The sequence below is a fragment of the Oryzias latipes genome, chromosome 20 (genome assembly GCF_053564925.1).
Source record: "Oryzias latipes strain Hd-rR chromosome 20, Olatipes_Hd-rR_3.1".
Lineage (NCBI taxonomy): Eukaryota > Metazoa > Chordata > Actinopteri > Beloniformes > Adrianichthyidae > Oryzias > Oryzias latipes.
The window spans coordinates 15,806,777-15,832,511 of record NC_136256.1 but is presented as its reverse complement, the minus strand read 5'-3'; the positions used below and the strand labels follow the sequence as shown (position 1 = coordinate 15,832,511).

At 40.2% G+C, this 25,735-nt stretch overlaps 1 protein-coding gene across 4 annotated transcripts in view; it reads left to right on the top strand.

Annotated features, from left to right (window-relative positions):
- The window catches only part of vav3a (vav 3 guanine nucleotide exchange factor a), a 97,808-nt gene that overhangs the window by 11,924 nt on the left and 60,149 nt on the right, over positions 1-25,735 (top strand). For all 4 annotated transcript variants that reach the window (XM_023949929.2, XM_023949928.2, XM_078938320.1 and 1 more), the window contains exon 2: positions 3,811-3,927. In XM_023949929.2, the coding sequence (XP_023805697.1) occupies positions 3,811-3,927 (117 nt within the window). The remainder of the gene's footprint in view (positions 1-3,810; positions 3,928-25,735) is intronic.

The following is a 25,735-nucleotide window of genomic DNA, read 5'->3' as shown; positions in this document are numbered from 1 at the left end:
GATCCAGACCTTAAATCCTGATCCGCATAGAAAAGTGTCCAAGTGTGAAAACCTCAAGCTCATCAGAAACTCTTTGTCTGCACAGCAGTGACAGGAAAAAGTGACTACACGTCCACGCGGCTGCATTGTCAGGGTTTCCGGTCATGTGCAGCTACGCAGATGCCTGTGGGTTTTTGAAGAAGGGTCACTCACTGTTGTGTTTTGTCTAGGAATTTAAAAAGCTGCTGACCAATCGCTTCATGTCGACAGTTTTCTATTGAGATGAGTGTGTTGATGGTGGCCTTCAGCCCCCCGTCTGGAGGGCAGCCATCTATGTCAGCCAGAAGCTCGTTTATCATCCTCCTCCCGTTTCCGGCGGACAAAGCTGCCTGCGCGTCGTTGGATGTGGCCCCCCCCTTGCTTGACTGTCACTCACGGGTTTTGACTTTCTGAAGGATAAATGTATGTCTCTGCACCCAAAGAGACATTCATTCGAATGCAACTGGCGCTCAAAGCCGTGTGATGGCCAAACGGTCTTTCATGATGTACAACGGCGAGAGAACGTGGACGAGATTTCTACCCCACCATCTGAAGAATTCACACAGGGGCCGTAAAAAAGCTCCAGCTTGTTGCTATGGAGCTTCGACTCGCATCGATGAATGCAGAAGTGGATTGTTGAGGAACCACAGCACGGCTTCATATCAAAAGTACATTTGTATTCCCTCTCTTTTCCTGAGGATCAAACTCTGGGATTTTGAATAAAGTGTGTGTTTTGGTGTCGGCTGAATTCCTGTTTCCTGTTAAGATGTTGAAGTCCAACCAGTCCTCTAGTTTTTATTGTTTTGGGATGTTAAAATGCTTTTAATTTTTGAAATACACAAATTGACAGTAAACAAGAATCGCTGGATTTTTTTGAATAAATATTGTTTTTTTTTTCTTTTCCTTTCAATTTGAAGTGTTTTTAAATCTTTAGATTTTATGATTTTGTGCATTTTTTTCTATTATAAGGGGCTCTGTGGATTCTGTATACAGTGTTTATATCCTTTAACCCTTGTTCTATCCTATGACCCCACCCTTACATTAATGTGTTCTCCCTACCATGACAAAGGTGGATAAAGGTGGAAAGATTTCATGTATTCCATGGACACCAGTGAAGATCACAAATCCTTGAAGGAAAAAAGGTTCAGCGCACTGTCTAGTGGGTCTAGTGGGTCTAGATGACCCAACTCCCAATGGTAAATTTCCTAGGATAGCACAAGGGTTAAAGACCAACTCCAATGAAAACTATATTCTTGGTGTTTTAAACATGTTCTTGTAGCATTTTGAAGGACATATATAAACAAAATTAAGCTTATATTAGATATTTTTAGGTATTCCTCATTCAACTTGTTGTGCATCAAGAGCAGACGGACAGCAATACAGAAATATGGCTAAAAACTGCATAATCATAGTCAAAAGACCACTAGATCAAACGATGTCTTTAAATTCATTTGAAGGGACTGCAAAGACGAAAAAGCCGATATTCTTCTTTAATAAATAAAAACTACAAGTCTGTGATATAAAATCTTTCATGTTTCAAGGGTTTTGCAGGATTAAAGCAAGTGTATATTTTTCTTAAGGCGTCAGACCTGTCAGACCTTCATGGACTGACGTCCTCTCTGTAGCAGCTCTGTTTTTGGATCATTTTTGCCTGAAACCGGAGCCGATACCCCCCCCGACTTTGAGTGTGAGGAGTCCTTCTCTTTTTGCGGTTGGGTAACAGTTTTGTTTTAGCAATATCCTGTTTCTCAAAAGGAACCTGCGAGGCCTTCTCAAAGCGCTCGTGTCAAACTCAGTTGTTATCTTCCAATCCCAAAGCAGATGTGCATTTTTTGTCTTAGACTACACTTTTCCCGCCCAGAAATAAATCAGATCGGGGCCGCGTGCTGCATGTCTGTGCATCAGATCAGAAAAGCCTCTCCGCTCCAATTGAATTAGACCTTATTGATGGGACAGGGAGGAGCTCCTGGCCATTGAGATCCCAGATAAGAGTGAAGAGGCGAGAAGGAATCGAAGGGACATTTAATAAATGTTTACACGCCAAGTTATGTTTATCAGACGAACACATCTTGTCTTTTTGGTGTTTCTGGATGCTCCCAAAGGAACTCCGTGTTTTATCAGAGGGAAGCAGCTTTTTTTCCAGCTTTGAATTCAGGCCTTTTCAGCTCTAGTTGGTCTGTACCATTGACTGTAGAACTGGACTAGAAAGTAGAAAGGGACCCCCGCCCTCACTTTCTAAACAGGAAGTACTCACTGGCTCTAAGAAGTCAAAATCCCATAGACTTCTATAAAGAAATTAACAGCTGTTACTCAAGAATTATATTTGTCAGAATAACCATTCTTGGTTTGATAACTTTTTTGACATGATCTTCCTAATTCCAATTTTTTTTTGTAATTTTTTCTGTTGTGCAAATTATTCAAGTTATAAATGGACCAATGAAATGCCTTATGAAAAGCATGTGGTCTCACGTTGAATGCCCAAGATGTTAGATTGACAAATTCTCTCGAGCCTACTTTCAATTGGTTGGAGTGTGGACTTCCAACGAGGTCACTCCGGATTGGCACTCCTGCTACTTACGATATCTGGTTCCATTGCAAAAAAATGGCGATTGAGTTGACTTTAAGTTGTTGGAGCCGTAAGGAAGCCATTTTCTGAGTGACGTCAATGGTCTGTACATTTGCACGGACTCTCTGTCAAAGAAAATTATTGTTGGAAATAAAAATGTTTCTGGCAGCTAGGTTTGTAAATCTGTGCAAATACAAGTCGAATTTAGAATGCTAACTTTAGAACGCTTTTTTGTATTCTTTGGAAATTGGTCAATATCTTTGGCACTTAGTAAATTGGTATATACTGACAGTTTATTGCACTTTTTTTTAACTTTACATAAGTCCTAAAGCGCTTTACACATACACAGATGATATAGTGTTCTATTTTTGCAAATGTCTGAAAGATTATTGCAAATGACTGAGTTGTTTTATGTGAGTTTTTATGTAGGGTTTGGAGGTAAAAAAGGAAGTGTAGAGGCACGGTTGTGTCAAAAGTGTTGGGCTAAGTTAGCTCATTGCTCTGACCAATGACTTCTTTTAGCACTGTTGGTTCCTGAACACAGCCAGACGGGCGTAGCTTCAAAGGAAGGCCACACTTTCACTCTGAACGCCTTCAAGTAAATCGCTCAGCTGTTTCCGCTTAGGAGACACGTTTCAGGGGAAAACAAATAAAATTGGCAAGCTCATGGCCCCAAAGGTTAAATCGTTACACCCTATGAGGTCATCGTCACATTCAGTCCAGATGGGGGCTTCCCCTGGAAAATGATTTCCTAAAACACAATTTTTTTCGACAGCAGAACTTCATTTTGGGGTATTTTTTGTATTTCTTCTCTCTTCAGGAAGCCACAGATGCATGTTGATTGATTGCGATATGTTGACATCTTCCTGTTAAGACCAGCGGTTTGAGCTCCTCTTGGAGATCCTCAGTTTCCTCAAACACATTTCAGTTCCCTTAATTCCTTTAAAAAATGCTTCTGCATCTTTAGTTTGTTTATTTTGTCTGGGCAGAGACTGCGTTATGAATCTGAGAAATGAAAGCATGTCACATCACCTGTAGTTTTGGTCTCTTAGATCTACAATCTTTTACCATTTTTAGCTGTGAAAATGAGTTCAATCAAGTTGGCAGACCAGAAAAGTAGAGTTTGATGTTTAAAAGTACAAAAAGCAACAAGCCTTGTGTAGATTATGTCTGATTTTTTTGGTTTTTCACTGACTGAAGAATCCTTTTCTATCGTCCCAATGCAGTTCCTGTGCCTGAAGAACATCAGGACTTTCCTGGCAGCGTGCAACGAGGTATTTGGAATGAAGAAAAGCGATCTTTTCGATGCTTTTGACCTTTTTGACGTCAGGAACTTTGGGAAGGTAGGAAAAGCAAAAGCTCCACAGTCGTACAACCACAGCACGCTCTGTTATTTTCTTCTTCTGTCTTGCGCCGACAGCCTGCATCCACCCTCGCTGTGCATGCCAGCTGTCCCTAAAGACTGCACTGAACTCGGCAAATGTGCTCACACTCCCACGTATCATGTGGAAGTCAGCAAAAGTGAAACATTTTTTTTACACAAAAAAAAAAGGTTTTCCTTTACATTCCTATGGATTTAAACTAGAATAAATGTTGTTTTTTAACAGTAGGGGCCCTTTTTTTCACATTTATACTCCTTAGTCGAGGATGAAAAGTCAAAAGCCTTGCAGTTAAATCACTTCCTCCTATTAAAGTGAAAAACATGTCAGCCCGTAGTGTTTAAAAGGGGTTAAAAGGGAGCTGGGGTTCATTACTGTGACGCGGCTCCTCGCTTGCAGGGCTGTGGATATGTCTGACATGCCTGCTGTTGCAGTTCAAAAAGCACCCAGGAGGTTTGGTTGGAAGCCGTGGCCTTTAGCTGTTCTGTGCTGCGGGTCACTGATGCACACCACCAGTTTATTGGGAGATGTTGAAACATCTTAGTTTAAAGTCCCAATCCGATCATCTTTTGAACTATTGTAAAAGTGTTCCTAGTGGTATTTTAAATATACCGCTTTTGGCCCAAAAAAACCCCACAACCTTTGTTGTTTTTCTAAGACCTAGTTTCAGCAGAGTGGCAGGAGTTCATTAGTAATTTGCCTGTGAGTTGTAGCCAGGACCGTTGGCACAGGGGAACCCCGCCCTAGGGGTGTAGGGAAAAATTCATTTGGCGAAACTTTTATGGATTTAAAATACTGTCCAGACAGTATTTATTTAGTTGTTTATGAGCGTCCTTCAGCATTTGACTCTTGTTTTCCACTAAAAGCCCCGGCCGCTAGTTGACGAGGCACGCTGAGGCTCTTTAGCAGCTCTCTGTTTACACACTCTTCCGGTAGCTTACAGCCCCTCACACCCCCAGCCTAACATTACAGGCACAGTCACGGATCTCGTCGTCTAGAAGGGGACGCATCAGAATGGAGCGGAGCTGTGAGCTTCTGACCCATTCAGTGTAATGTTTACGTCACAAATACGCTCTTTTTCAACATTTTTTAGTCTGCTACTGATTCACAACAATTTGAATAGATAAATACTCAGAAATGCAATTATAGAGATTAATCTTCTCTATATGCCACAAAAATATGTCAATAACACATTTTTTATCAAAGTTGGACTTTCATCTGCCTTTTAAGGTAAAACTTAGGAGGTGTTAAAAATATTATGTTTTTTTCTCCTGATTTGCATTGCAATATGTGATGCAGATTTATAAAGTCCAACAGTTATTTTTGTTTAATAGCAGTCTTTGCTTTCTAAGTGAAACGTGGACATCAATAGATTAAACAGCTGTCCAGTGAGCTCTAACTTATTCCAGTCAAAATGGGGCTTATTATTACATATTTAGCTTATGGAATTGAAGGAATGTTGATTTATTAGATTTACAAATTGATTTATTTTTTGTAAAGGCATCATAATTAATCTTTACTGTTACTGTTACTTTTATCAGTGATTTTCCCATTGGTTCGGTTTTTATCCTTACTATGGTAAAACTCTTTTCATAACCATTAAAATCAGTTTTTGAATTTAATTGACTCCAATTGTGAACTTGTGAATTGACATTGAGTCTTTTTTAGTAGTTTTGGCAATGTAAACATTCACTTTCAACTCCTTTATGGAAAGAAGATTGAAAAAGTATTCAGTTGAATATTTTATTGGAGCCCTAATTGATTTAATCAAACAGCTACATTTAAATTAAAATTGTTTTGAATGTACAAATTTAACAACCCAAACGTTGGCACCGGATGATAACAGATTATGTCACATTTGCTGCTCTTTCTGGTTTATGCTGGTTTTCCCAGCATACCCATTTTATTCAGTAATTACAAGAATAATAAGGTTTCACCTCATTAATTGGGATTTTCTTCAATAAAAACTTTATTTATGTAATAATGGGCTCTGTTTTTAAAAGTTTCAGTGAAATTTCTCAGTAAAATAGGTGCACCACCAGCACACATTAGCTTTGGTTTTGGACTTCCTTTTTATTGGCCGGAGAAAACGTTTTTACAAAGAACTGCTGGCAAACAACAGCAACTATGACATGATATTAATAATGGAGATTCTAGAAATTCTTTTTGGCAATTTTTTAATAATACAAAAAACATCAACTTTAAAATTTGAGTTTGCCTTTCCAAACTATCAATTATGTCCTCTCAGTGGGAGGCTAGGAGCTTGTTTTACTATTTCTGTGACTGTTTAATTAAACATATTCTTGTAATTTAGACACATTCAAAAAATAAATGGTTAATCATTTATAATTAGAGATCCACTGAAGAAAAAAAGTAATCCCTAAAATCTGAGAATAAAAACAGGGAACAAAAAAAGGATTTAGAAGCTGGGAGTAGAAGTGCATTTATCTCTGCTGGGGCTCCGGGCTAAAGCAGCTGTGAGAATTAAAGCAGCTCTTCATTATATCATTCATAATTAAAAACACTTTCTATCCTCTGGCAAGTTCCTTTTTCCTGTTCTAGTGGGGAAGCGTTTTCACTGTGGGAAGAAGGATCTGAAATTAGAAATGTTATTCTGGCTTCTGGGAAATGAACAACATTTAAATACAAGTGGATTAAGTCCTTTTTTGAGGGGTTTATTGTTTTACATTTTTTTAAAATATGATGTTTGATCAGAAAAGCAGTTTCTACTTTAAAGAGAAGGGCTTTTGAAAGAAAATCACAATTGGAAGAATATTTCAGAAGCTAATTATTTTTAACCACCAGATTACCTTTGAAGCTAAACTCTGTAACTAGTGGTAACTGACGCAGGAAAGGACACTTAAATCGTAATTGGTTCATAAATTTATGCTGCAACAGCTTTATGACATCAATTACACTGAATAAGATTGTATTTGTTGACCATGGTGTATGAATATTTTTGTTATGCTGCAGTCACAAATACAACTGCTTCGCGGTGAAGCGGTGTCGCCAGAATCTTTAGGATTATCTGCCGCCACCCGTTTTTTTGAAGATCAGTTTGAATAACAGTCAGTCGGGCAGGGTTGATGCCAATTCGAAGTCGAGCGACAGCTGGGCAGCAGCCGGGCGACCACAGGACTGTGGCAGCTGGATCACTGGCCAGCAGCAGCTCTGACTGGACGATGTGCAAATGTCTCCGGAAGGCGGCCGTCCATATGAAGTGCCAACCGCCCGGTACCAGGGGGGGTACATATAATTTCTGCACCACTGGTCATGCGCAACGCAGATTTTGAGCACTCATTATAATACTCTTAATGTACTAATTTTAAGACAACCAGCAAGGACAAGCCCCAACGCCTAAAACAAAAGTCCAAGTGGTCCAACCACAGCAGAAGTCTTCTTCAGATGAAGAGCATCAATGCCATCTCCCCATTTGGATCCATGGTGACCGGGATCACCAGATTGTCGTCTGGTCATCACAGGGCCCCCCGACCCATGACAACAGCCCTGGTCGAGTGCCCACGCAATTGATGTACAATTTCTAGCAATCAGCTGCAGTGGGATGGCAGCATGGGGGGCAGCCGGAGGGTGGCAGTCTAGTAGCGGCCCATCATCACACCATTTCAGGGACCTCGAAGACCCACCCATCAGCCAATTATCGTGCTGCCGCTTTCCTGACCACCCGCCTGTCACTGGACTGCTACCATGCGACCTCCACATGAGCCCGGGGACCCAACGTCAAAAAATTGTCTGGAAACGTTCTCTGAAAACCTCTGCGTCCACAGCATAGCATGTAAAAATACAGACTCCCACCTTCAGATTACAAATGAGTAGTCTAAAAATCTTCATTTAGGTGGCAGTGCAGTGGCATGCTGGGATCTGTGACTGTAGTCTTAGTATAACAAATTTGGATTTTTTTCCTGCTGTTAATACTAACAGGTTTAGAATTCATTCATTCATCTTCTTAACCGTTTATTCCCTTTCGGGGTTGCTGGAGCCTATCCCGGCCACTTGGGCGTAGGCAAGGGATACCCTGGACTGGTCACCAGTCTGTCGCAGGGTGGAATATACTCAATCACACATCCACTCACTCTCACACTCACCTATGGACAATTTAAAGTTGCCAATCAACCTATGTAGCATGTTTTTGGACAGGTTTAGCCCTTGTGCTATCCTATGAGCCCACGCTTACATTGACGTATTCTCCCTACCATGACAAAGGTGGATAAAAGTGGAAAGATTTCATGTAATCCACGGACACCAGTGAGGATCACAAATCATTGAAAAAAAAGGGTTCAGAGTACTGTCTAGTGGGTCTAGATGACCCAACTCCCAATGTTAAAGTGCCTAGGATAGCACGAGGGTTACAATAGCACCATAAAAAGAGCTAATATAGTGAAACAAAAGATACATGAAATGAATTCTTGTTATTTAATCAAAGTGACAGCATTTTATGAAAACCTGAATTGAAGCTTCATGAAACTTGAAGCTTCGACTTATACTGGAAAGCAACCGAAGCTTTGAGGCTTCAGTCCTGCAAAAAAAACAAAAAAACAGGGCCATACCAACAAACACACTGGTGGGACAGAGTGGGCGTTACAATTGTCCTTTTTATTTATATATATTTCAATAAATTAAATTAAAAGTTAAATTAATTAAAAGTGGTTCCTTAATGTAAGATATGCAAGTTTAAACGACAAAATATAAATGGACAAATTGTCAAGTTGTTAATATAAAGAAGTATTTTTTAAAAATGTATATAAAAAATTCAAAATAGTTTTTTTTTAATAGAGCCTAAAGGTTGTTCAATAGATTACTTTTAACATTTTTAGATAATGCCGATAGATTAATTGTGATTTATTGATTAAGTCCAAATTAAATCTGATAAATATTTACAAGTTGTGGTTTGGTAGTTGACCTTTTAAATAACGTTTTTGGGGTAAAAATGAAATTAAATCCAAATTAGTAGAGTCTTTTGTTAATGACATGAGAGGGATTTGATCAGATCAGGTGTTTTCTCTGTTGCACGGCGTTCTCCCGGTTCTCCTCCAGCGATTCAGCTTGGCTGCAGTGATAACTCCGTGTTGAGGCCCACTTTTCCCTATGAAGCCAACGTGCTGAAATCTGACTGCAGGCTGGTTTGCTGCTCTTTGCTCGGCTGACTCTGCAGAGGCTAATGGAGTGAGGAGAGGAGGGAATGGGCAAAGCTGCCATTCACTGGTAGTTCCTCCACCATTTGTGCCTTTTTTTTTCCTCCCGTCCTTGTTTTAAAAATAGCAGCTGGACTACTTTTGAATAAAACATCAGCTGTGCCAGCTTGTATTAGAGTTCGTTTGATAGTTTGTTTTAAGAAACGTGCTCAAAATCTCTTAAGCTCCTGATCCCTCCCTTGGACCTAGGACGGAATATCAAACAAAACGTCATTACGAAGCTACTAAAAGCACCAACAAAAAAAAGCTTTCCTAATAAATCTTTGCACTGTCTAACTGTAGCTGTAGTTTTAGGGAAACATAGAGCAGAAGTCAATCTGTTGCAATGTTTCCTCAGAGCAGGAACATCTGCTTTCCACATCTGTCTTGTAGACAGACAGGGGCTTGTGGGTTCATTAGGGACTAAAGAAACCTGCATGTACAGACCATCCGCACACACAAAGTCATGTTTGTTTATTTCTCTTTAGATTTATAAGAAATATAGCAAACATGTCTAAGTACAACCGGACTTCTGAAACTCAAGCAAGTGTTATTCATGTTGGAATGAACCCAGACAGAGCTCCTGGCACCAGTCACGACCCATCGTTTTCTTGAAAGGCTTTGATCTGGAAGTGTTTGAAGTCGGTGCGCAGAAAAAAAGAAATATTGACCAAGCTTAATGCGCAAGCGGGTACGAAACTTTGATACAACCTTCAACCAGATAAAGCTAAAAATGTCTAAAAACACAATGGCACCTGTCGCAGCAGGTGAACAATTGATGTAGAGAAAATAGATTCAGTTTCTGTGGTCGTAGATGCCTTTAAATGTCTGTAAAGTTTGACTCAACCAAACACCTGCCAGAGACAGGAAGAGTGCACTCGTTCTGTGGTCCAGATCCGGAAGCATCTTTAATGTTCCTTTCTTAACTGCGAGAAAACAAACCAAGGAGTTTCTTAACACAACTAACATTTACATGTTTATAAGTGCTGTGTTTATTTTGCTGCACTAAGCATCTCCGATTAGCCTCAGACTACATATCCGAACGTTGTGTGTGCTTTTCCCAATAACTCTAAATGAAAGATGATGAAAAAATTAGCAAAAATCATGTACAAAACTATTGTACTTACAATAAGCTAAGAGTGGTTTCATGTTAAGACCCTGAGAGATTTCTTTGACAGGTGAAACAGATGACAGGGAATTGTTTTTATAATCACTTGTTACACTGAGCTATATTCTATTGATGCCTTGAATCCTGACAGCCAGTGACTAAGGCTGTAGTTTCCACTCAACTGCTTATTTTAGTGTATTTTAAAATAGAATCAAAGTGCTGACATGGGCTGTCCATAGAGTCATATGATTGAGCCCCTCATGGAGGGAAAAATTTGTCATCCCCGGTTGTGTTAACCTTCAAGTTACCGGATTTCTAGTGTGAAGCTGATTGCAGAAATGATCAGTTTAAGTTACTGTTACATGCACTTGTAAGGGGGTTGACCTGTTTGGAGGTTTTTTTGGTTGTCCGGTTCCATGAAGGGCCGTAGACAGTAGTCGCCGCATCTTAAGGGTAGGACGAGCGTTGTCTTCCAGGTTTTTTGAGGCTCGTTGAAAATTGTTGTGCGTAGTAATCTTTTCGTGAGGGATCCGTAAGGCTAATCTAAGTTATGATGTACAGGTGTTGCCGTCATATCGTGACCTTGATATATTTTGTGGACCACCTGCACCCCATGTCCAGGTTTGCTGACATTTTGCCCCTATCCGCCCCTAAGGGAAGTTGTGACAAAATCTAATCGTATTCTAAAGTAGGATAGCACCAGTCATCCATGACATCCCTTTGAGGCGTATCCGTGTACCCTCGGCTAAGGACTACCTATCTTAATACTATCTAAAAGCCTGGTCATACTTTAACAAGTATGATATGTCATCTTCTCAGAGCAAACTAAAACTGTAAGAAAACACTCAGATGGATTTGTTACCATGTGGAGGACTCCATGCTTCTTTGTCGGTCATTTACAATTCATTATTCCCACTCTCATGTCTGTTTTCTTGTAGTCATTCAGAAAGTACCACCTGCGTGTTTGGCAGCTAAACGATATGCAAATCAGTTTGCAGTCAAATGCAATTTTTGTGTACATTGTTTTTACGACCCTGGCTGACTAAGTCATCTGCCACGTAAGCAGCAGATGTGAAATGTTGATATCAAGTAGTGAGTCACCTTTTCTGTGATCATTAGTGGCTGTTTGAGCCATAGGATGCCTCGTTCTTTTATGTCCTACTAGTTTATTTTGTGGCTTTCCTGTTGGGTTTGAAATTAGGACCCAAAGTATAAAAGTGAGACAGATGGAGGTTATTGATTGTCTCCTTCCAATGATAAATTAAACTGTAAAAACCGGCTGAAGGCTGATGCACCTCTCAACAAGATTCCTTCATTTTTTTCCTCCTCCCCCGTCCCTTTCCTTTGTCCTTTAGCTCTGCTCTGTTCTGCAGAGATCGCTTGGGTCAGATATCATATGTCGACTTTCCGCTAATGGAGAGTCGAGGTTTATCTTCGTACTGCAAGGCTGCACTGCAGAAAAACAGACCCACAAGGACTTAGGATAGGCAGTTTTAAAAGTGTTGGTTATTTCCTGACAGCGATTTCTCCTCGACTAATGCTGCCACAGAGCATATAACCAGTTGAGCCTTTGCAGCATGGTGTGGGAGGTTTCACTTTAGAGGTGTCAGTTCCCTAAACCTCTAATTACACTGTCAGTTTAATGGAGCCGTGAGCACGCCTACAACTATCTTAATTAAAGCCTTTTTTTCCCCCTCAAAATCCAAAACGCTTCTCTGCCCAAAGACGGAGACAGCATTCGTCTTTTAAGGTGTTGTTTATTGATGTTTTGTTACAGAAATGTCAGCCGGAGATGGACAGCTGTACAACGCTGTCCTTTGATTGGTGTTTGGACTTGCCAAATGCAAACTTTCACTTTAATGACTGAATTCCAACCATTTCCCACAAACTCACCAATTCACATCTGAATTAACCCTTTAGCACCCGAGCTGTGGCCAGACCGCTAATCAACACAAGAAGTACCATCACTCTTCGACTGTTTACGCAATTACCATTTCCAATGGATTCTGACATTGAAAAATGATTTTCTCCTAAACAGATTCTGCTAATTTGTGTTGTTTGCGTAAGTGCTTCACTACTGTAAAGTGTTGCATGTCACTCCGAGCATCTTTTGATCTATTCTAAAAGAGTTCCCAGTGGACTTTGAATTATGGTTATGTTGTTTTAACCCTTGTGCCATCCTATGGGGTCCAGATGACCCCACCCTTACATTGACGTGTTCTTCCTACCATGACAAAGGTGGATGAATGTGGAAAGATTTCATGTAATCCATGGACACCAGTGAGGATCACAAATCATTGAAGAAAAAAAGTTCAGCGGACTGTCTAGTGGGGTCTAGATGACAAAGCAAATAAAATAGCCATAAAATATAAAAAATGATCAGAACAGAAAACACAGGACAATCACTCACAGTTGGCACCCCTCCCTCACCAGATTCCTTCCACCACTCACCAAGTTCCTCCAATACAACCCTGAACAGAAACGTAAGAACCGCAGCTTATAGAAAAAGCCTGTCTTGATACTGCTGAGCAGAAACAATATAACGGGGACCCATTTATTTCAAGGCCCAGCCCGACCACGAGGGTCATTGCCACAGCGCACGCTCAACAAGCTAGCTCAGGGCCCACTCTACGGCTATTAGACCACAGAACAGGACTCCAGCCGGCCTGATGAGAACGAGCACCGCAACAAACCCCTACTGTACAGGCAGAGCCAGAGCAATGGATCCCCAACCTAACATTGTCTTTGCAACAAAAATGGCGAGCAGTATTGGAGCTTACAGTTTTGAGCCAGATTTCAGCTCAGACGAGGAAAACAAAGACGTACATGCATGTATTTGTCTGCAAATGGATGCATCAGAGTGGAGCAGGGAGCTTGTGGCCTGCTGATTGTAGCTTCTATGTCACATCTACAAACCTTTTCAAACGCCAGTTTATATCTGCTGCTTCACAACGATTTGAATGAAGAAATGGTTAAAAAAAGAGCACTTTTAGGCTTAATACTCTTTATATTTCCCCACTATCATGAGAAAAATGTCACAAGAACATAATTTTCATTTAAAGGATTACACCTTTAAATGAAAGGTGTATACGGAGAAAAATAGGGAAAATCTTCCATTCAAACCTGGATTGCTTGTCATTTTACAAGCAGACGTCCATTTTTACTTGGATTCCAGATGCAGTGTTGAATTGTAGTAAAAGGATTCACGCCGTCGGGGACCTGCATCTTGACCCCTTGTTTTTTTGAAATAAATTTTCAGTCAGAAGACGCTCGAGTGCTTCGCTTAGGTTCCACTTACGCTGCAATTGGACATAGCCATTTCCAAAGCGTTTGCCAGGGCCTTCTGTAAAGCTGCTGTGCTGAAAGCTCTGTGGATAATTCATGCTTTCCCTGCGACTGCATGGCAGCTGCTTCCACTGGATCATGCTTAGTGCTTCTCCGAGCGTAAACGCACACAGACGTGCAAACACACAACGGAGCCCAGGCTCGGCTCTCCTGGTGGGTCCACAGAGCCTCCTGCCACTTTACTTACCAGTTGCAGAGATGAATTGTGTTGTTGTTTTAGGGTGTGAAAGGAAAACACCTTTGAGGCTGGCTCTTGATCCCTTTAGGGGCTGTGTGAACACCTCAGCTGTAGCAAGCATCCCTTTGAGCTGTTCAGAAAACCAAAGCAGGAAGGTGGACGTGTCTTTGAAATGAGGGGATTTAGAGTTTTGACATCCTTAGAGACATTTACCTTAAAAAATAGAATTATTAGTGATTGGTTAATACTACAAAACAATACAGAGACAAATCCTGGTTTAAGTCCTGGCTGGGTTTAAACCAGTGTGTAGTTTGTTTGTTCTACTCGTATGTGTGTGGGTCTTCTCCAGGAACACAACCCAAAAAATGTGCTTCATAGGTTGATTGGTGGCTCAAAATTGTCCCTAGGTGTGTGTGCGAGTGATTGTGTTGCTCTGCATCAGACTGTCAATCCGTCCAGGGTCTTTACAGTAACTGGGATAGGCTCCAGCAACCTGGTGCCCCCAAATGGGATAAAGAAGATTGTTGGGTGGATGGATAATCAACAGTATACATTAAAGCTTACTGTCTTATCCATTCAACTTCTAGTCCGTTTTTCCCATTAGTTGAATTGAAGTAACTGCCTTGGACCTCAGTTTTGACGCTCTGGATCAGCCTGCACGTCATATGAGCCAAAATCATATGATCTTTGAGATGATTGACACAACAAAACCTTGTCATTTCGTCCTAACTTTTGTTATTTGCATGAACTTTTTTTTTAATCACAATACGTGGGTAGATGTTTTTAAGTGAAACACAAATTTACTGTAAACCATAGACATAAAAAAAGTGTTTCTATAAGTTTTTCTCTTAAACTTCACCATTTATTGTTGTCAGGTTTGTGTTCCAGTTGACAATTGCAAAGAATCCCAATTTTCAATGTGAACAACAGCTGTCAGCTAAAGACGGTTGATTATTGTATTACTTCTGATTATTATTTCAGCTGTGGAGAGAAGAACTGTACCTTGAGGTCAGTGTTCTTTTTTTTAAATCATGTTCTATAGAAAAGTCTTGCACATCTGTTTTCTGAGAACGATGTATTTGGAATCGGCAGCAGCAGATGACATGCTAAGCTATGAGAGAGTGTCAAATTATAGTAAAATCTGGGGTAAAGGTTTTGGTTCATGTGAAGAGTTTGACGATTTGCTTTAGGACTAGTCATGTCCTCATCTTGTGCTTAAAGCTACTTATGGATTTCAAAGCTTTACTGGGAAAATCGTTAAACAAATGTTGGTTCTTCTATTGTATATTTCTTGTAAATGTAAAATTAAATAAAGGTTAACGTGGTTTAAAAAAATTGTAATATAATATAAAGTTGTTTGAAATAATGTCAAAACTGATTGAAAATCTCCAGCTGTTAATCCTGTTCTTTATGTCAGAATCAATACCCTGAAATGACTTAAGATTTACATGTAAGCATGTCAGCACTTTTGAAAAATATCATTAACTTTGTAATACTTGTGTCTGAGGGAAAACAGTGTCTTCTAAAAGTAAAAAGTAATGATTTTTGCCGTTTGGTAAGTCGGCAATTGACCGTCAACGAACCTAATATCCCAAATTTGGTCTGCCTAGACAAAAGGAGGGGTATGGTCTGTATTTCTCAGCTAAAACTATCTGTGGAATATAACCAGACCTTATTATTAGTGCATGTGAGTGTAAAGGAAATTCCCACCAGCTACACTTTGACTGGAAATTGATTTCTACCCACCCAGTCTGTGTCTTGGTAATGGTTCTATCATGAATATTGAGCGGATCTGCCCTGAAAGCCAGAAACCAGGGGTGCCAGCTTTAGTCTCTGTGGCATCAGATAGTGATAAAAGAGCCAAACACTGGTAAATTCTCTAAAAGCAGTTTTCTGACATTTAAAATGCCACATGAACCCTTTTCAGTGTGAAACTGAAACTGAGGCTGTAAAATGATAGGAGGTTTGCACAGGAGTGTGTGTTCAGCCTCAGTTAATTCCCTCGGGTAGTGACTCATCTGACGTCTTCACAGCAGGAAACAGGAAGAGGAAACGGTCACATCAAGACCCCTTTAGTTCTGTTTTCTTTTATTTCATTGTGTCTGAATGTTCAGATTTTACTCGGATTGGTGCATCTGTATCGGCTTAATGATCAGTTTATCTGTCAGGACCAAAATTGCCTCCCCTGCTGCTCTGCATTTCCCACCCAGGTCTCCTGGGGCCAACAAGCTTGTCAAAGACCTTTGTTATACATATATATGTGTGTGTGTGTGTGTGTGTGTGTCAGAGTAAGACAATTAAACTTCCACCCTAGGCCTCCTTGTTCCTGTGACCGGGTCCCGGCCTGTGGAAATGGAAACACGTGCGTTCATGTTCGAGAGATTGTGTTTGAAAAAGACCAGGCGAGAGCAATTGAAAGTATTGTCCTGGTGGAGATTCAAATGGTGTGGTTGCTTTTTTTTTAATCGTACATTTACAGTTTTCTAAAAGTGTAAAAACAAAATCTTAATGGTCCCACTTGTGAAATCTTGATAGTGGGAATTGTCAGGGAGTCGTCCATCGCTCTTCTGTGTGGCGTAGAGCTGAGTTGAGGGGTTTGTAGGGCACGCTTAGCATGGGCCAGCCCTGGAAAGCTTTAAGCCACCGCTGTTGGTAGCAAAGATGATAAAGACGAAGGTGCAGGTCCTCTTCTCTTCGCTGACCTATTTTCTGACAGATTTCATCTTCAGTATTTGCTCATCTGCCACCTGTAGCTAAAAAGAAACCAACGTGTTGTGGTTTTAAAAAGATAACACGAGCTTTTCAGTGTTAAAAACTGATCAGAGCATCGTTCTTGTTCTTCTAGAAATGATGACCAAACGTAGAAACTTTTTAGATAATGGGGTATTTGTATATCTAAAAGCTGAAATACACAGAATATTTGGTGTTAATTCAATAATTTAAGGTCATTTTACATCAAAGGTGTGAAATGATCATGAATGCAAGTATTTAAAAGCTTGTGCACACACACAGAGACACACAAACACTATTTCTCATCTTGTTAACCACAGAAACAAAGCTGCACATATGCACACTGCAAATTTGAGGATGCTTCTTGCTCCACTTAGAAACTTAACCGAGCAGAAAAAGCCAAGTGTGTAGCCAGCTGGAGGAAACGCAAAAGTCACCACATTTTTGGGGGGGTTTGAGCTTCAATTCAACCAAGAATCAGTGTTGTAGACTCAAAAAAAACATTCACAAATCTTTTAGAGCGACTTCGAATATTAGCAGCAGCTGATGTGAGAGGGATTTGAGGCATGAAGAGGTATCTTAATGGTCAAAGTAAATATCTAAACAAAGCTGTACAAGATCTCAGTACTGTGAACACGGTCCCAACTGTGACCAAAGAACAGCTGCCACCCATGTGGATGTCAACATGGACCCCTTTGCTGGTGCCAACTTCCAGGACATCCCATCAGTATTTGATTATTGCATTTTCTGCACTATAAGATGCACTTAAATGCCTGAATTCCTCCCCCCCAAAACAGCAGGGCACTTTTATAATCAAAAGCATCTTGTAAATAGATTAAATCTGGTTCTGGAATTAATGGACGAGGAATGAACTGTAGACGTACTTTTGATTTAGCAGTCTGGTTTTTTTGAAGAGTTGCGAACAAGGTTGTCATTGTGTAAACAACAACATGGATGATGTGTGGTTTTTTACGCGTTAACATATTGCAAACAGGTACAGTGATCCCTTGCTATAACGCGGTTTACTTTTCACGGTTTCGCTACTTCACGGATTTGCATCGTGCATTGTGTTCTGCATTCTGATTGGCTAAAAAGTCACTCTGCTTCTTCTCTACCTGTGCGTCAATAACGCTGCAGTTTAATATGTACACGTGCGTAAAAATGCTTGCCAAATTTACAAATTCTCTTGCAATTTCGAGTTTCTCTAAAACCCATAGAAAAAAGAGCAACAACTGCCTATGACTATGTTCTTCTCCCTAACAAATACACCTGCAACGCGGGCTTCAAGAAGAAAACACTGCAGAGCGGAGTCAGAATGCAGCGGCTAGAGCAGTTAAATACACCTGAGTCGCTATTTGTCCCACTGTACTTTGTATTTTTTTCATAATCATTTTAAATTTTCTCCCGTTTAATCCAATTTATCGGGTCGCGGTGGGCGGGGCTAATCTCCGCGATTTGAAGCCTTCTGTTCACATTGATGATTAAAATTATTATTTGACAGTACAGAAGTTATTTGTTGAAAAAACGTTTCTAAAGAACATTTATTTGTGAAACAAATGCTTGAGCCTGTAAAATGGTTTGTTCTTTCTTTTCAATGTATAATAGAGTATTTAATTGTATAATAATTGAAAAAAAAATAGAGGTTTTTACTTCACGGATTTTGCCTATCACGGGTTCTTTTTGGAACGTAACCCCTGCGAAAAAAACAAGGGTTTACTGTATTGCGAATACGCTAACGTGTAGCGTGTTAAAAACTAGTACTAGAGTTACTGTGAATGCAGTTAATGTAGTCTGACAAACTTTTCTCTAAACCTTTTGTCTCACTTAAACCGCCTTATACATGACAGAAGTAGACCAATCATTGATGGACCGCCTTATATCTGGCGACCGTGGCTCAGGTGGTTGAGCAGGTCGTCCAATGATCGAATGGTTTGCAGTTCGATCCACGCTCCCACCAGTCAACTCTTGTGTCCTTGGGCAAGACACTTCACCCTCCCTGGATCCAGCAATGCTCCATTGGTGTGTGAACGCATATGAATGTTTAGGTAATGGTCAGAGGGGCCATAGGCACATACGGGCAGCCCCGCCTCTGTCAGTCTGCCCCAGGGCAGTTGTGGCTAAATCAGTAGCTTACTATCACCAAGTATGAATGAAGAGTGAATGAATAATGGACACATTGTAAAGCGCATAAATCCCATCAGTTATCATTTTTATTATAAATTATATTGTGCCCCATAGTCCTGTAAATATGATAACTGAATCTGACGCATCCCAAGACCTTTCTTTTAAAATCTGTCATTAAAGGCCACAGGCAGCAGCCGTCATATGATAACAGTAGCCAATGGGATTCTCACTGATCACTGACGTCCTTCTGATCGCGCTCAGATGTTCTTTCAGTAACGTTAGGATCCTGCCGTTTGTGTGTACGCCAGGCAACAATGCTTCTTCCAGAGACTCGAGGCTCATACTGGGGACGGGGGGTGGTGGTGGGGGGTGGGGGGTCTGTATGGCTTCCCAGAGGTGGAGGTGGAGTGGGCGAATGCGTCGCCATTTAAAGCGGGGCTGATTCTTTCAACTAATCTCCATCCTCCACACTCAAAAAAAGGAAAACAAAATAGGAAAAGAAAATTCAACTCCCCCTGATGTACCAAGAGTTATATAATATCCACAGAAAAACAGCTTTGCTGAAATCATACCGGAAGGAAAAAAAACAAAGTTTAAATGAATTCAGTAGATCAGACTTTAAAGGGAAGGAATTTATCTCAAAAAGTCCTGCTTTAGTTTTTAGTCATCTGGCAGAAAATGTAATGTTGGGAAAGCGTAAAAACACTACTGTTATGATACATTTCACAAATGATGGTGAATCAGGAACACAAACCCTGAACTTTTCCAAACCAGATGGAAAAACGTTAATTTTAGCCAGATTTGGATACAAATTGGATCCAAAAACTCTTTATTGGAGGCTGTTTTATAGTCTTTGACTGCACCCTGGTTATTTACAAGGGCTGAAACATTGATTTGAAGTAGAGACTGATGGAGTGAGTAGTCGTGTGATAAATTGATCCGAGTCTATTTTCTAACCTTGTGGTTGCTGCCATTTTATTGCGTATACAGTAGTGAAGTTCTGGTTGGGCGGGCGGCTCGACTTTCTATCGATCTATCAAAGCGGAAGCGTCACCGGTGACATAGCGGGCACTCGCTCCTCGTACGGTCACGTGACTTATGACACCTCACACATCAATGTTGACCATTTAGGCCACTTTTGAATTTAGAGCTGGGATGTCAATATGTTATTCCTTTAACTTCTGTCTGTGCATTTAAGAAAGGAGGACAGTTTGCTTGCATTGCTGCTAATGTCTATTGATTTATAAACAGGGATTTATGAGAGTTTGGTAGAACATTCAATCTAATCAAACATTGATATACAAACCTAACATTGTCACATTTATTCAGCACATGTGTTAGTACTATGAAGCCAAGATGATTATTTTCTTATGTTAAAATGTGTCAAATCTCTCATTGTGTTTTTGAAAAACCTTAAAATCAGTTTCCTCAGAATTTCTCTGCATGTCTTATGTAAAATGTAGTATTATAAAGATCTAATTTCTTTTTTGTCGCCAATTCAAATGCATAATGTTCAGTAATTAAGAAATCTTTGGTTTACCATCACCAAAGAAAATGGGATAAAACCTAAAGGTTTTAACACATTAGCCAAACAAGCAAACGAAAACAAGGGAAAAATGAAAAAGGTGACGAAGCAGCTGACCTGGAAACCAGACTCTTATATACACAGAGGATGATTAACGTCACTGCAGACAGCTGTGGATAATCAGAAAACTTAAACCTGGTGTGACTGAAAGAAAATGTTGGTAAAACCAAGAAAACACAACTGAAAACAAACCAAACAAAATTTCAAATTTAACCATAGAGGCAAAAAAGGACAAAAATAATAAAACCCCAAAGGAGTTTGGTACTGGAGGTTTGGTAGGTTTACTTCTTCCTGTGAGTTTGGACTGGCTTCCATCAGAGTGGAACCAAACCTGCATTTGCATCAAAATGCCTAAGGCTTTATTCACTGAAGCGTGTGGAAAAATCTGTGCAAATGTGACCATAGCGTGAAAACATGTTGCACCTGGTGTACAAGCCGGATGGCGTTTGTTGAAAAAAAAAAAAAAGTTGCACCTACGAGTTTACCTCTGAGTAAAAACGCAATGTGAGCATCTCTAGCAGAACCGGCCGCCCCTCCAAAAGAAAAGAAAAAAAAAAAACAGGGGGGAGAGGATGCCAATACCTTAACGTAGCTCAAGCAGTGGGATTGATCAAATGTGCAGCTATAGTTCTACCACTGTTTGGTGTCCATTCTGTGTCTGCATGTCTGAAAAGCATAACTTTACATCAAAGACCCACTCCAATGGTGTTTTTATCATGTTCTGTGGCCTCTTTCTGATGATGGGAGACATATATTAAGAAAATTAAGCTTCAAATTGCATTTCTGAGTATCTCTTTATTCAAATTGTTGTGAATCAGGAGCAGACAAAAAGAAAAGGCTGCTTGAAAAAGAGCGTATATGTGACATAGAAAATACCCTGGGTGGGGCCACAGGTTGCCTGCTCTGCTCCATTCTGATGCATCCTCGTCTGAGCTGACATTTGGCTCAAAACAGTACATCTGGATAGCTCCAACATTGCACTACATTTTTGTTTGCACTAGTAATCTTTGGTTGGGGGTGTGAGGGGCTGTGCTTGCAGCAAAACAGACAGATCTCAGCAAAGGGATGGGGAAGAGGAGTTGGGGATGCTCTTCTGCTACAGTCCTGCCCACAACTCAGAGCCAAATTCTAATGAACTACTGCCGCCCTGCAGAAACTATGTCCTAGAAAATGACATTTTTTTGGAATTTGGCAAGAAAAATATCATGATTTTGATTTTTATTTAAATTGTTGTGAACTAGGAGCAGACACAAAGAAAAAAGACTGCTTGAAAAGGAGCGTACATGTTTTTTTTGTGCCAAATTCCAATAAATGCAACTAAAAAAGTCTTTTATGCAAACATTTTATTGTCCAGCGTTGCAATTTTGGAAATTGTTGATGACATCAGGTTTCATATCAATAAAGGTCTTAGAAGTATTAAAAGTAGTCTACAAAGGAATAACTATTTACTGTAACTCACAATTTCTTTTCACTTCTTTTTTTCATTTCGAGATTTTTTTTCTTATTTCAAAATTTCAAAAGTCCCACAATGCAACTGTAAATTTATTTTGGACAAAACTACCTCGATTTTGGTCGTATTATAAAAATGTGTATTATTTCCTTTACTTCTACATCAAGTTATTCATATCGTAAGACATGATTAGTGTGACGAATCTCCCGGAGAATTGCAAAGTACAACCCTGGGAGCTTTAATACGCAATATCCTGATTTGACACTGGTACTGTTTGGAAAACTACAGGGGGATCTTCTACATGAACATCTTAACAGATAGAGAAAATCTAAGTTTAACACTTGAAAAACATCCCCAACTGACTGTGTTGGTCTGTTATAATCCTGTTAAAACCCTGCTGTTGCTGTGAGCTTATTAACATGTTTAGGTAAGTGATATATTTTACTTTGCAGCATCAATTATTTAAGCAAAACTCCCCGAGAAAGACCACAGCAAAATTCCTTGCAGTGGTACGGCTAACGCTCAGAAACACGAGTGAAATGCTGTGTTTGAGTGCTCATAATTACAACGGCGAGTCCTTGGGGTTTTCTAATTGGCGCTAACCCACTTATGCCTTATGAATGTGACAATTTGGCTCTTTGTGGCCAACGCTGCAACCGCGCAGACCTAGAAGTGGGAATGCATTAGTATAATCATTTAAAAAAAAACATGGTTGGATGCATTTGCATAGACGGCCTTTCTTTGTGTAGCTTCTGAGACAGATGACAGTTTCGTCACTTGGTTTGATCATACATGAACTCTCCCATTACCATGCCTTACATCAGATTAGACTTCTGCAGATCAGGGTTCTTGAAGCTCTCTAATTAAAACAGAGATTTGAAACATGTGAGTCCAGGCAAAGCCCTGGGCTGCGGACCGGTCCATGGGTCACTTGGTACAGAGCCACAAAGATATATAAAAAAATTATAACTTATGTTGTTTTATTTATTGTTTTATTCTTAAGATAGTTTTATTTTGGAAAACCATTGGATTCTCTCCACTCCTTTTAGTGGGTTTAGAAAATGGATGGATGGATAAACTGGCCCATGGCCCAAAAAAAAGGTGTCATATAATAAAATGACCGTAAAAGACAAACCTGCTGATGCTGGATATTTAATGACCAACAGACTGGAAAGTAGAAATTCTCCATTTATCTTCTGGGTTTGTTTGTCTCGATATAACATTGGAGATATTACTATGTCCACTTTTTAAAACATAATTTGGATTTATGGCACCATGGATGGGTGGGATAGTGTGACGTGTTGCCGACTGAAGGGCCTTTGCCGGGGCTGGCTCCGACCGGAGCAGCGAACCAAGGAGGTTTTCAGGGTGAGACGTGGCCGACTTGAACACAGCGGGATCAAAGACTACCTACTGAAATAAAAGTTACAGAGGAATGTCCATATGGATTTTCACTAGCTGCCTAAAGGCATCGTTAACAGCTCCCACTCAGACTGGCTTTCGCACTTTGTTATGGTTTTGACAAGCCGTTTATACTCTGCATACTGGCTACTGAGAGCTGAAACACACGTCCTGCTTGCTTCATAGTAGTTTTTTTGTTTTTTTTTGAGTAAAGAGACTCATGGGGAGATGATTTTGCTCCAAGTGTTCAATTCCAACCAAGATTTACTGTAAGTCAGTAATTAAGCTCTGAAGGATAAATGGTCACGTCACCATGAAGGAACAAAGGAAAATGGGTTGGAGGTCAAACTTAGAACGGTTGGAAAAATGAGGTTATGTCTTCAGCACAATGGAGTCAATGACGATACCAACAACAGGAGCGGAGGAGAATTGTTGTCTGCTGATATTTGATGCATTATTTTTAGTGTGTCTTATGGTCTTTTCCGGAACAAGCGTTCTCTTACAGATAAATAGATGTGCTTCAGCTTTAACCCTTGTGCTATCTTATGGGGTCTAGATGACCCCACCCTTACATTGACGTGACTTCCCTACCATGACAAAGTTGGATAAAGTTGAAAAGGATTTCATGTAATCCATGGACACCAGTGAAGATCACAAATCATTGAAGAAAAAAGGTTCAGAGCGCAGTTAAGCAGCAAATGCGAAGAATTCAAAAATCCAAGATCCCGTCTTTAAAAGTGTTTTGATTCCACTTTTCTTTTAAAAGTTAGTAAAAACTCCCAGCAGTCTTTGGGATTGACCATGCTGCTTGTTCCTTTGCCTACTCCGGCCTATATGCTGCTTCTGACATGGATCAGGAGAGCCAGGGCAGAGGACCAGGATTGGGTGGGAGTATTATCCTTTAAAAACACACTTGTTATTTGCATTGTTGCAAATTGCATTCATTCTATAAAGATAGCTATAGACTTCTGCTCCTGCGTCAACGTCCCCTCCGCCATTTTGGGAGTCAAATTGTGGGATCAAACATAGAGCGTTGCTGCTTAGTCGTGTCAATCTTTTGTCGCCGCAAGGTTTTCCACAGACCGTTTGACTACGGCATTTTGTAGTTTTTTTGTCTTTGTGGCTTGGATTTGGAGTTTCTTTGTTGGCGACACGTGTACCATAATGAGATTTGGTAGCTATTTCTCTTGTACTTGTTGGATGTATCAAAGCAATGACTCCCAAAATAGTGGACAAAGGCACACGTGATGTCACTGCAGTTGGTCTATAGAAAGCTAGAAAGCGTTAAGAGAGCTGCTTAAAGCCACGTTTCTTTATTTTACGAGACAATGTGTCTTAGATACAAATCTAGATGATGTTGTTTATCTTTCGACACATCCCGTCAGGAGTCGCCCTATTGAATAGGCTTTCACTGATGCGTCCAGGTGGTTTTTACGCCCTGTATTTTATCCGGACTGGGGACCGGCACAGGGAGACCCCGACTTGGGTCTCCTTGTAGCCACACAGTTAGGCAGCAGCACAAAGGGTCTTGCCTATGCACCCACAATAGATGAAGCTCGTTGCGCCTTTGGAAAGTTTATACAAATCTCGATCATTTACAAAACGTATACAATTAAAAAAATATATTTTAAAGGTAAGAAAGCATTTAGTTCTGGAAATGACACATATAAATAAGCTACTTTGTCTTAATTGCTATAATTTCTATTTTTTCATGTTTAAGTTGCTGATAAAGAAAGGTTTACTCTTTGCCACTCATGTTTCTACTTAAAAACGTAATTCTGGTTTAAAATTTTTTACCTTAATGTCTACTTCTCTTTAATTATTTTGTAACAAATATCTATATACATTAATGTTTACAAAATTAAAAAGGTATAAATACGTTAAAATGATCCTTCTTATAAGTGATATAAGACATCACTTAAATCCGTCCAAATTTATGTTCCTCTTCAGATTGAAGGTTTTTCTCATGCACGGCAGTGTTTGCATGCCTGATGAGCTGTCCGTTGGCACCACAACACTCTAGCAGATCTGATCTGTTGGTGGAAACAGCAGTTCGAATGTGTCTGTCTGTCCATGTGTGAATGCCATGGAAACGTGTGACGGCATGAGCAACATGCCATCCCCTGAATGCAGGAACCGGACCTGCAGAAAAGAGTGAAGGGTTGTGCTGGTGGTGGCGTGAATGCACGCATGAGCCGGTGTGTGTCCTGCGGCGCTGCAGTCGGCGGAGGTTGATGTGATTTACCTGGACAGCAAAGATGGCCTTGCTTGTGACCTCAGCTTGTTGAGATAGAGCTGGAGAAGTAGAGGAAAACACTCCAAGCCTTCCTCTTCCTCCAGGAAAGTACATAAAGTGAAGCCACAAAGGATCATCAGAGGAGCTTTGGGAGTGACTTTACCTTTAGTTTGAACCCACACTTTAGTGCTCATTCTTTACCGTCTAAAACTCTGCCAGGCTTTGGGACTGAACACACTTTACCTACAAGACCTGGACCATCAACTGCACAAATACAAGTCTTTTGGACTCATATGAAGCCAGATTGTCAGCAACTTCTCAGCCAAAAAAGATATTGGTCTTTAAAAAAATGGAGTTTTAGAACCAAGTTTGTGGAATTTTATTTTGTGGAGCTTTAACATTCTTTGGGCTACTGGAACTCTTCCA